The sequence below is a fragment of the Pantherophis guttatus genome, chromosome 3 (assembly GCF_059756535.1).
Source record: "Pantherophis guttatus breed Tessera chromosome 3, ASM5975653v1, whole genome shotgun sequence".
NCBI lineage: Eukaryota > Metazoa > Chordata > Lepidosauria > Squamata > Colubridae > Pantherophis > Pantherophis guttatus.
In genome coordinates this window covers 146,002,339-146,015,198 of record NC_142065.1, presented here as the reverse complement: position 1 = coordinate 146,015,198, position 12,860 = coordinate 146,002,339, and the positions used below count along the sequence as shown (strand labels likewise).

The window sequence follows — 12,860 nt, the reverse complement described above, 5'->3', positions numbered from 1 at the left end:
CTAGAAACAAGCACAATTACAAATTATATCATTACTGTCAGGAGAGGTCCAAATTACCCCCAGTTTAAGAACCACTAGACTAGATGATAGCAAAATTTTCAGTATCTCTGTGTTCACCATTTAATGGGTATTTAGATTTTTGCAGTCCAGAGCTAGATGGGACAATTTAAGTAAAGACAGTGGTGGAGAATTAATTTACAGTCTAAGATCTATCTTAGGTCACTTGCTATACTGACATCAGCTGACCATAAAAGATGTCAGAAATGTGCAATGTAAAATGTTCAGTACTGTACTGGAGTGGGTTTTTTTAAATATAACTGTTGCAAGAAAATACAATTTAGCCTGCCTTTCTGTAAATGTCAGGAACCTTCAAATCCTCCAGAGTTCAGGAGGTCATGAAAATATTTGCATTATTGTCATTAGCCCTATAGACAATTGTTAATATCAAGAATACAAAGGAGCAGGAACCTGGCACTGCTACCACATCCCAATGTTTGACTCTCACCATAAGAGATTTCCTAGAGCAACTGCAAAGCTAGAAAAGCGCAGAAGAAGATCATATTTTGCTAGACCGCTTTGACAGTGGTGGTGCCTAATAGAAAGCAAACTGAGAAATATCAGATAGGCTGATTGGAGAAAAGATGACGCTTTAGAAGCAAATAGGATTCTTTTTTTATTTTTATTTTATTTTTGAATAAGGTCAGCAAATGAAACAGATATTCTAGGTATCCCCAGTCCTTAAAGAGTACTTTTGTCCATTAATTTCCATGGGACTGAAGCAGGGTGCTTCAACAAGTGCCAAAAATGTTAAACTTTTCAGAAAGAAAATTTAATCCAGGATTCCAACTTCCAAACCCAATGTAGGTTTTTTTCCCCTCACAGTCCCTCTCCCTGACCACCACCCCCTCTCCCAAGATGTGTTCACTCAATATACTGAGATGTACCATAAGGTTTAATCTAATACAGGGGTGTCCAATCTTTAAGACTGAGACATGTTGGCTGGGTAATTCTGGGAGCTGAAGTTTACAGATCCTAAATTTGCCAAGGTTGGACACTCCTAATCTAATCTAAAGTATATTTCAGGATTACTGGGTAGAATGAACCCAGCTAGCTGTAGTTTATTTCATTTAAACTAAAGTATGATGCATGAAATTAGTCAGTGGCAGCCATTCCCTTTCATGCCTGGGAAATAGACTTCTGCTTGCTTATCAGGGACCTAGCCGCCCAACCCAGAGCCACTGCCCAGGCACTGAGACAAGCCTCCCCTTGCTACGAATTCTTAGGGGAACTCTGCTTCTATTCAGCCTTGTTAGCATAGTCCTGAATCTCATCCTCATCATGTATGCTTTATAGCTGGTGCCCTGCAGATCATGCACATACGTATCCACAGAAATAGTGACGGGGGAGCCATTTGTGTTATCTGTGGCCCTGAGGGCAGCTTATAAAGTGTTATGATCATGAACTGGGAATAAGGCAGGGGAAAAGGTAATACTAACATTTTGTCATGAAGTTGTAGGGACTCTGTTGATGACTGAAGACAGGCATTAGGGATATGTGGGCAGGTGAAGAAGTTTGTCCCCCAGAAATAGCTCCTTGTTGTATTTATTTGTTGTATTTATTTATATTTCAGATTTCTAAACCATCCATCTCCTTCAAGGAGGGACTCTGGGCAATGGTGCTTGTGCAAAGAAGCATTCCTCCTCTGTATAGCCAAAATTCCCCAAGTGAGATTCTCTTCTTTCCACTCCATACTTTGCACTCACAATATCTTAGATAATTGAATTGGGATTAGTGCAGAAAAGAGAGGAAAAATAGGGTTTGTGGAAGTGATAGTTTATCCCTCCCCCCCCCCCCCCGCTAGCCAAGGGACCTCCTCCCAGCCTTAACAAGAGCCCTTTATTCCTCAGTAATGGATAAAAGTTTCTAAAGGGGATTATGGGAGAAGAATCAGAAGGGCAAGAGGAGCTAACTCTTCCAGTCTGAATCACATTTGCATCCCCATAGACTGACTTTCGCCTCTGGAGTCTCTTGTATTACTGCTCTTTGAATCCTCCTGGCAGTCCTTAAGGGGTCACCATGTGATTCCACCAGTTTTATGATTATTTTTTTTTTGTGGTAGGCATCAACCAAATACCATGTTAATTAAATCAACAATCTCCAACATTTCCAGTGGAGGAGAGGCAGTGGTGGCGATGGGGGGGAGGGAGGGATGGTTTCACACACCACTTTCATAAATGCAGCTTTGTGAGCACACATGCACATGCACGCACTGGCCCATCACTTCCGTGGTCCTGTTCTGAATGGGCTGAGACCCAGCACAAGGCCACAGACCGGGGATCCCTGCATTAAATAGTCTGTTTTTCCCAGTTGCACCTTTTTTGCCAGAAACTGGAAGTAAATGCTGGAAACAGCAAAGGCCACCAAAAGTCAAGGTCACATATGCTGCAAGATGCTGCAAACGGCCATAAATGCAAGCTGGTTATCCCGCACTCAAATGCAATCATGGAAAACCATGGAGAGTGCAGCCATCAGAACTTTGAAAACAGGTCATAAGTAGCTCTGGGGAGATCCATGGTAACTTCCAATGGCCGCTAAGCAGCAAGTTGTTAAGTGAGGACTGCCTGTAATATTTTGAAGGAACCAGACCAAGGAGAGGTTTTTCAAAACTTGTGCCCGCCCTCGCTTTCTTCTGTAGTGTCACCATCTTCTAGTCATGCTTAGGTATTGCTGTCTTCTTCCTTGGAATCACATGCCTGATGTCAATCATCCTGACAATCTTCCCATTATATAAAAATGGCTATGGGGATAAGGAAGCCTTTCATGAGAGCGAAAGAGAACCAGTTACTGATTAAGGTGCTGCTAGAAACCAGGAGACTGTGAGTTCTAGTCCTGTCTTAGGCATGAAAAACTGGCTGGGTGACTCTCTCTCACACCTTACAGGCTTGTTGTTGTGGGGGAAAATAGGAGAGGAAGGAATATTATGCAGTTCACTATCTTACTTATAAAGTAATAAAGGCAGGATAAAAATCTAATAAAATAAATAAATGTCACATGCATTAATCTTGAGGCGAAGGACTAATAATAATAATGGTTGAGAAGGACCCCCCTTATCCTTTTTGTTGGCACTACAATTATTTCCGAGAGCAACCTGCAAGGCAAAAGAGCACTGAAGGTAAATGCAGGTAATCCTCAACTCAGATGCAACTCTTCTAAGCCATAGGTTGGATGACAGACTTGAATGCAAGCCAAGGAGGCGCTGAATGGTCCACTAAAAGTTTCCATGGACCTGGTTGTAATAGCCATATTTATTATTACAACTTTTTTCATAAGGTAAACAAAACACTTGTTTTGCATTTCTTGGACTTTCCATTAGTTAGTTAAAGGGATTTTATTGCCATGAGTGCCAGTTTGAAGAGACAGCTAGGATGTAAATAAACAATACCTTGGCTTCTTTCAACAACGTAATGACACTTTTTAGCTTCCTTCTATGCTCTTTTCTCTGAATATGCAGAAAATTACTTATGTACTACTTTATACATATAATACCTTCACTAAGTTCTGAGTAGCTGCATGCCCTACAGAGACAGCATGAAAGCTGCTGTAAGAGAGAGTGGGCAATCTATCCCTGAAAGGACTTGTGCCTTTCTGTTTAACAGCAGATAGCCATATACAAGAATCTCCTTTGGTCCTTAATAAATTGCACTGTATTTCAACTAACTTCAACTCCACTATTTTGAAACAAAATTTTTGTTATTCTTCTCTGCAGTCTTTCTAGAGTCTCAACATCTTTTTTATATTGTGGCAAGCAAAACTGGATGCAAAGAATGCCTAGGTTCTAAAGGACTCAACCCAAAAGAGGATAAGATGTGTGGGCCATTTGAAGTTATACCAGCAAGAATGCTAAAAAGAAACAGCTGCACACTTCATTTCATACCTTGATACAGAGTAGGAGGCAAAGAGGAACAATTCTCCTTTAGTCCTTTTAAGCTAGGCTCTAGGAGCTCTGTAGTGTAATGTTTCCAAACCATGTTAATCATGGAAGGCCACTACAAATTCAAGGCAGATTACTGTATTTGGAAGTAATGGGGCATGTCTGCTTTTGCAAAAGTAGGGCTATCATACCTGGGCTGCAAAAATCCAAATGACTCTTAGATGGCAACAAAGAAATAGGGTTTCTTTGCTGTCATTTGTCAACATCTCAGCAGTCCAGATCTGGTAGTTCAAGTTTCTGTTTCCACTATAAGTGAACATTTGTTTTCCTCCTAGGATCACCCCATCAGATAAGGTAGCCCTTTCCAAAGAAAGGACCTGACTTTTCCATTGAAGGACGTCACATACCTAATGATAAAGAAACTTCTTTCAATGTATCCCCCAACACACTCATCATGGCTTCATTCGTGCAAAATGCTGAACCATAATGTAACTGTTTGGGTTTTGTCTCAATGTTATGTTGCTTGTAACTTACTGAATAGGGACACTATAGTCAATGAAATATATTTCTATTTGTGGTGACTTATTTAGTGCAGTATACGAGGCAACCGATGCTGGTTTCCATGCTATAGGCGAATCCAGCCAGTGGCATCCATTCATTCTGGGCTTAGTATTTAGAAAGAGACTTCAAGGCTGCTGTGCTGCTTATCAGGCTCAGCTGCCCCACCCAGAGCCACTGCCTAGGGGCAGCTATGTCCCTGCAGCTGCTTTATGTAGATAAGAGGAGGAGCCTCTCCCCATCTCTTGGCTGCTGCTGGAATTGGGCATCTTCATCACCCCCAATGAGCAAAGCCCCCCCAATTGAGGGAGGGGGGGTGAGTAGTTTGAAAAAAAAAAAAAGCTCCAGGAGAGGATATTTTTCTCTCATCAATAGTAGAAGGACCCATACTCAATGGACAATGTCTCAATAATTCCAGCTCTGCAATGGCTGGTTGTAGAATACTTGGAGATGGGGCTAGGTGGGGGGGTGGCGAGGAATAGGATGACTTGTCTCCAAACTAGACTTTCGTCCATACCCCCCAAACTGGATTTGCCTTCATGGTCTGAACTCACTTCAACTGTCCCTCTCTTTGAGAGAGACTAAGGCTCTGTCAAACCTGCTCTCCTCCTTCGTCCCCCACCCCTAATTTTCCCAAACCCCGTTCTCCAGCAACTCCCCATCGCGGTCTCTGACGGGGCTTCCTGATCTCTTCTGACGTGGGGGGGACGGGGACACTTCAGGGTAGACACGGGGGCTTCCCCGTTGGGGGAAAACCGCACCATTTCCAGACAGAGGGACACGACGGGATGGGATGATGGCTTAGGACAAGGCGGGGGAAGAAGACCAAGCGAGAGGCTGGGATCCCCTCCGGAGAAAGCTCGCCAGCGCCTTTACCCCCACCCCCACCCCGTGAGGAGGGGTGTGGTGTCTTGGGCGGGAGGGAGAAGGCGTGCTCGGCTGGGCCTCCCCGGCCTGATAAAAGGGCAGCCCGGCTGTCGAGGGCACGAACCTGCCAAGATGGTGCTCACCGAGGAAGACAAGGCCAGGGTGCGAGCCAGCTGGGGCACTGTGAGCAAGAATGCCGAACTCTACGGATCTGAGACCCTTTCTAGGTAAGCCGCTCCCCTCCCTTCCTTCCACTTGCGGCTTGCGCGAAGCTGGCCTGGGCGATGCTGCTGCTGTTGGCCCCGGGGCTTCCCTTCACTCTCCCTTTTTCTCCCCCGCAGGTTGTTCACCGTTTACCCAGCCACCAAGACCTACTTCCACCACTTCGACGTGAGCCCCGGCTCCAGCGATCTCAAGAGTCACGGCAAGAAAGTGATCGACGCGATCACCGAAGCCGTCAACAACCTGGACGATGTGGCGGGAGCCCTTTCCAAGCTCAGCGACTTGCACGCCCAGAAACTCCGCGTGGATCCCGTCAACTTTAAGGTGAGTGGCTTTCCCCCGGCGGAATCGGGGCGCCTGTTTCACCTTTCCCTTCGGGGGGCCGGGGGAATCCGTGTAGTCGTCTCTCCGCCCGGCGGCTCGGGGCGGGCTATGCTCTGCCTTCTCTTAACGGCACCCCTCTCCTGTCTGCAGCTGCTGGCCCACTGCCTCGAGGTAACCATCGCCGCTCACAACGGTGGGCCCCTCAAACCCGAAGTGATTTTGTCCCTTGACAAATTCCTTGACAAAGTCGCCAAGGTGCTGGTGTCCAGGTACCGTTAGAAGGAAAGTGCACGCCCTGCCTGTGCTCGGAAATAATGGCCCTCTTCCTCTCCGGTCTCTCTCCTACTTCCTGGATAACCTTGCCAACATCTCTTGCCTGCATGTCTTCTACTCTGTGGGGTTCACTTGTGGAACCCTAATTTGGGTGTCTCCTTGGAGCCTGAATTGCTAGTTGTCCTGCAGCTGAATTGACCAAGCCAAAGTCTGAGCTCTCTTGCAGTGGGACTGAGCAACTGAAGATCTAAAGGTGTGGATGATTTATCAACCACCCTAATGTCATCCACCACCATTAATTTCTGAGCTGGTTCTACTTCCACTGTTGTGCAAACTATTGTTTCCATTGCTTTCTCTCCCTTGTTGAATCTGTCTTCATTATTACAACAAATTAATAAAAGCACAGGAAAAGAGGTGCAATAGCCTTTTTCGGTGTCTGTCTAATGTTCCAAGTTGTTCTGTTGTGTTGTTGTTAGTACTGCATGTGCTTCTGAATGGGGCAGAAAACATTTGTCATCTTGATGTGGGTGGGCACTTTGTAGAAGAGGAGTCCCGTTGCTGTTTTTTCAAGGCAGTATGAATGAAATGGCTCAAATGTATGCCCTTTGTTTGGGAATGTGCGTGGCAACTTCTTAGAGAATTTGGGAAAAGCTTAAGCAAATTAAGCCAAAAGCAATACTTGGGTTCGCATAACATTGTAAAACTTAAACTCAGGTTAATCAGAGTAAATAGTCGGAGTCAAATAACAGCAATACTCAGAGAAAACATATCATGGCTAAAGATAATTGTCTGATTCACACAACATGGTAAGATGATGACTGGGTTCCTATAACTTCCCATCAACTTATTGTTGATAATAACTAATTATGAAAATGTAGTTTTTGATCAGCCTAGCTCAACGACAGTATGTTTATCTCAAGCACATTAGTTATAACAGCATTTTCTGGAATATCCAGGCAAACCTATTTAAACAAAGGACTGTAGGAACTTTTAACCATCATTTTTTGCAGTTGGACTTTAAATAACAGGCATCCCTCTAAGCAGAGCTTATGCTGGTAGAGCTTCTCCCAATGTTCCTACATTGGTGAATTCTAATTATTTGAAACATGGAGCTCATGTTCCAAAGAAGATGTTCAAAAAAGAAATTTTGAATAAGAAAAGATGTGGCAGTTTGAAGTGTTTGTGTTCATTTTATAACAGTACACCTAGAATGAAGGTGTTGTAGTACAAAGACGTTTGTGGATTAGCTGGGAGAGCCTAGTATTAGACTTGGTGCATTCTAGAATGGGATAGATTACAAAGTGGAAAGAAACAATGGAGTCCTAGCAATATCTGGACATTACTGAAGATAATTCTTTAAAAGTCTGTTAGAATTATATCTCACCTTTCCTCCAGGAGTTGTTTACACAGGGAACTCCCTTCATTTTATCCCACCATAGTAGGGATGCTGTGAAATAACCTGGGCTGAAAGAGAGTGAAGGGACCAAAGTTACACAGTTTCTGTGACGATGTGGAAGCTTGAACCTGGATCCCGCTGATCTTCCTCCAGCAACTTAACTACTGTGCCTTTTTTAGGAGTTGATGTGGTGCAGTGATTAGAATGCAAGTATTGCAGACTAACTCTGCCCATTGCCAGGAGTTCGATCCTGACCAGCTCACGGTTAACTCAGCCTTCCATCTTTCTGAGGTTGGTAAAATGAGGAGCCAGATTATTGGGGCAATATACTGACTAAACTGCTTAGAGAATGCACTATGAAGCAGTGTATAAATACTATTGCTATGTTTCACAAGAGAAATTGGAGGAGGGGAAATGGGGGGAAGTATTGCAGCTAGTTAAACAGAGAAGCAGAATACAGTGGAGATGAAAAACCTACAGACTTCTGTATTTTCAGCTGTATTTCCAGTAGGAGAGGTATTTCAAAGACTTCATAATTTGTAACACTGATCAGTTTGGTGCTAATAGAATTGTCAGAAATAAATTTCATGAAGATGAGAGGGAAGCATAGGAGGGTATCAGGAGGAAATGGCAGAAATGTCTTTTGAAGGGGAAATCTTGTCTGATCTTTTTCTAGAAATGGGTTGCAGGTGAGTTGGCTACAGTATACCAACTATACTTCTATACAAAAAGGCTTTAGAGGGAGCAAGAAAATATCTGTATTCCCAACAAAGCAAGTCCTGTGATCCCACATCGCATTATTCTCAAAATCTTTCCGTCAAAACTTATAGAGGGCTATTACTAGCAAAGATAATACTGTAATACTTGTAGATTTGGTTGCAATACTCCCAGAAAAAGGAGTCAGTTTTCAATGGATGTTTTTTAGATAGAAGGGGAATTTTTATACCACAAAGAAAAGAAAAGCAGTTTATTGACATAGGAACCAATTAAAGAATTAAGCAATTTCTAAAACTTGTTTACTGAAACAATTAAAGACAGCCTATTGACATAGGAACCTTTGACACTAAACTAATATCTTTGATATTCATTCATTCATTCATTCATTCATTCATTCATTCATTCATTCATTCGATAAAGCTAATTTGCGATCGACAATTTGCACAACATCGGGAGCTGTCTATGGAGATTCTCAGTCATCCAGGTCCAAAGGTGCTTTTTCAAGAGGGTTGAAGAAGCTTCTTGGATGAGAAGGAAAACGTCTTCAAAGAAAAACCAAAAAAGTCCAGTTGCCTCTTGAAAAAAAGCACCTTTGGGACAACATCGGGAGTTTAAGCAAACCAAACAAGAAAAAGCAGTTGCCATTACTGTAATACGATGGCGATGACCCACCCTCTGCACAGTCAATTTATCTATACTGTACAATTTAGGCTATAGAAAGGATGCAACGTAGGATTTCGGGGGTCCGCCAGCCCACAGGATAAATGGATCGGAGGCAAATGTCTCCTTATGCCGGGATGCTGGATTTCCCTGACATTTCTCCGACGCCGTCTTTCACTGCTTACAGATACAGCTCGTTCCTCACCTCAGCAGCGAGAGAGAGGAAGTTAGCCAAAGAGAAATAACTTGGTTGAGCTGCCTTTGAATAGTAGTAGCTCGGATTGGTAGTTATGTTGTTGGTTTGAGCTCCGAGCTGGGCGATTTGGTTGCAAACGTTTCGACCCCATTCGATGAGGAGATATCTTCAGTGCGCCCTGAAGATGTCACCTCGAATGGGAACGAAACGTTTGCAACCAAATCGCCCAGCTCGGAGCTCAAACCAACAACACAACAGAAATAATTTGTGGTACTGGGGGTTGGGGGGTGTCATTGTTGTTCGCGGAGACGGTTACCCAGATGCCGGGGTCAAACTTCGGCCAAGAGGAAAGCGTTGGAAAACGAATCAGGAGAAGGTCCAGCCGCCTATAGAAGGTGGGAAACCCCGAAGAGGAAAAGCAGTGCAGCAGGGCTGGAAGCGGGGTCCGCCTACCAGCCTACATTCGGAGAAAATGGTTCCCAAAGTGAAGGCGGGGGGGGGGGGGCTGGAGGTTTGCTAACTTTCACTGCGATAAACTTACTGAGGGGAATCGGGTGGCTGGGGAATTCTGGGAGTTGAAGTCCACCATTTTCAAGTCACCAAGGTTGAGAAACACCGAGGCCGCAGACTTTGAGCCATTTGGCCGGTTTGGCCTTTGCGCGCCGTTGTAATCGGCGACTAAATCCAAGCGGGTCTTGGCGGACGGGTGAGCTGCGGATCGCTTGAGAAAACGCGAGCGGGGAAGGAAGCCGGAGAGGTCACAGCAGCGGTAGGTAAGCAAGCGGGCCTCGCGCAGGCAGCCGAGGCGCTCTCAGATCCCGGGAAGGCTCGCCTGTTAAGAAGTTGCGGCATTTTTCCTGAGCCCGCTGTTGTTCTCAAGTTCCCAGGGCAACTTTGAAGCCGAGGACGTTGAATTGAGAGCGCTCCCTCTAGGTCGCCCGAAGCCATATCGATCTACCTGGTGAAGCTTGGAAAGAAGAGAAGCGGGCCAGCCAGGAAACACTGGCTATTAGGTAAAGAACGGGCACAGAAGCCCCTTGGATCTTTGAGGCTTGTTCCCTCCTCCAGTTTCGCCCTTAACCTCTGTCAGGAAGTCTCTGGAGGTGACTCCGTGTGTTTTGTGGCATTGTGTTGTGTTTTGCAGAGCAACACCCCAAGATGCCAAAGGAAACTCCCCCGCCTACATTTCCACTCTCATATGTTGGCCTTTATTACCAAGAGGTTGTTCTGATGGGGTATCAGGCCCTTAAATTTCCAGGAGAGTACAGATAGTCCTCGACGGCAACGGTTCATTTAGTGACCATTCAAAGTTACAATGGCACTGAAAAAAGTGACTTATGACCGCTTTTCACACTTAACGACGGTTGCATTATCTCCATGGTCACTTGATCAAAGTTAAAATGCTTGGCAACTGACTCATCTTTATGACGGTGGCGAGTGTGGTCACTTTTTGTGACCTTCTGACAAGCAATGGGGGAAGTCAGATCCACTTAACAAGAGTGTTGCTAACTTTAGAACTGCAGCGATCCACTTGACAACTGCAGCAAGAAAGGTCAAAACTGGGGCAAAACTGACTTTAACAAATGTCTCACTTAGCAACATAAATTTTGGGCTCAATTGTGGTCGTAAGTCGAGGCCTACTTGTATGCAAAAGTGCTTAGGAGAGTGGAATGGCTGGTACCAAAACACATTGAGAGGGAACGACAGCAGTTACCTCAAGGCCTGCTCCTCTCTCTGGCTGCAGATCACAGATCACAGAAAAAGGACACACCGCAGTCTGTGATTGCACAAGTGAAAGGCTCTTGGTTGGATTGATGGCTTTTCCATGATACTGTAATGCTTTTTGCTTGAAGTTTCCTTGAAATGCTGCCTGATTCCACCCATCCATGATCCAACATAAAACTATACTAGTGTAATATTTGCTGCCTCCATTGTTCATCCCTATGCTGCCATAGGCATGACACCCTCAATTGATAGTTTCTTGTTTCCTAGTGGACAAGGAAAGAGTTTTCCTCTAACTTTGTTGCCTCACGTACACTTCCAGCTGATGAGGAAAAAAATCATCAGACTGAGATAATAGATGACCAAGCATTGCAGGTTTTACAGCCTTTGAAGCCGTGATAGGGCAGATATAAAATAAAAGAAAATAGGTAATAAAACCTTTCCTCTGCCAGCTTGCTTCTCTCAGATTGATTTTATGGCAAATCAATATTTAATTTTTGTAGACGTTTCTTTGATATATCCAAACTTACACATCAATAAAAACTGGACTCCCTTACTATGCATTTTAAGATAGTATAGATTTTACACACTTGAAACTATAATAGGACAGTAATGAAATAAGAAAGGTAATGCCACTGTTATACTGGTACAGCTGATGATTTAAGATTTTCTTACTTACAGGATGGGGATAAAATGAGAGCAACTTTGTGCAACCAAAGATTTATCAATATACCACCAAACTGGGTGGTAAAATTATATTGCCTTGAAATGTCATTGTCCTTTTTTCAGCCCCTATCTTGTTTCTACTGAGAGTCATGGCTGCAGTCCTTCCAAAGATTCTGAATTAAAAGGTCTAATGGTGAAAGAAGGGGTGGGAACTTGATTTTTGTACTAGACAGCTACAGAAGAACTAAAGGAACCTTTTTACTTGCATACTTCAGAGAGAGTTTGGCTTCTGCGTCTCCCAGAATTTACTGGCAACACCAAGATTTATACATCCTCATAATGCCAGCCTTTTCCTGTGTTCAAACATGATTTTTAAGTTATCCGCCACACCATGGACAGAATTAATGGAGTAAAGTTTTAATTTTGGAAGGAGCTATTTAGGTCACTGAGTGTGTAGTACAGTAATCCATATTTTAATATCTCTGGCAAAAGATTTCCTAGTTTCCACTTGAACATACCAGCAAAAGAGAGCCCACTCTATCAGATAAATTACCTTTGCTGTTGAACTGCCTATTGTTGGGAAGTTTTTCCTACCATTCAAGTGGAATCCACCTTCTTGCAACAAAAATATTTAGCATTCTGGAACGCTGAAACATCTTTTTTAATGATGCTCTTTTTGTGATACTTGATATTATCATAGCCCCCCTCAGTTTTATTATCTTAAACACTAAATATTCCCAGTTCCTTTACACTATTTTTGTGATACTTGGTTTTCAGACCTTGGTAATTGTCATTTTTCTTCTGTGAATCTAATCCAGATTCTGTTAATGGGGAGACTAGAAACAAAGCTCTAATGCAGATTGAAGTAAAAATAAATTTTGTGTCTGTGTGTATTTCTTCTTCTAGTTAAAGACCCGATAATGTCTTGTGCATTTTGCAAAAATACCCAGTAGATGGTAAAACAGAGTAAGAAAGGCCAGATTACTGAACAATGACTTCTGATATAATGAGGACATCTTCAGGTTCCTTTGATGAATTGTTTCTGCCTTCTATCTGGAGCAGTGCATCTTGTGTCTTGAGCCCTAGTTAAATTAGGTGACCCAGTGCTTTATAAACTAGTCAATGCGTGTCCTAAATAAAGCCACATATATGTAGCAAAGAATGAAATTAATGTTCAGAATATTTCACAGAACATTGTGTAGACCTTATGAGGGGTTCTAATCAGGATAAATTTAAAAAGCCATATTCATATTTAACAAAATGTAAAAAAACAAAAGTAGTGAACATCATGGAAAGCATATGGAAGCATTTTTGAAAAAGTATAATGC

At 43.4% G+C, this 12,860-nt stretch overlaps 1 protein-coding gene across 1 annotated transcript; it reads left to right on the top strand.

Annotated features, from left to right (window-relative positions):
• Positions 1 to 5,056: 5,056 nt before the first annotated feature.
• LOC117672464 (hemoglobin subunit alpha-A) lies at positions 5,057 to 6,588 on the top strand. The gene is made up of 3 exons (XM_034429106.3): positions 5,057 to 5,583; positions 5,698 to 5,902; positions 6,053 to 6,588. The coding sequence occupies exons 1-3, from the start codon at positions 5,489 to 5,491 to the stop codon at positions 6,179 to 6,181; spliced, it is 429 nt and encodes a 142-aa protein (XP_034284997.2). The 5' UTR covers positions 5,057 to 5,488; the 3' UTR covers positions 6,182 to 6,588.
• Positions 6,589 to 12,860: the final 6,272 nt, after the last annotated feature.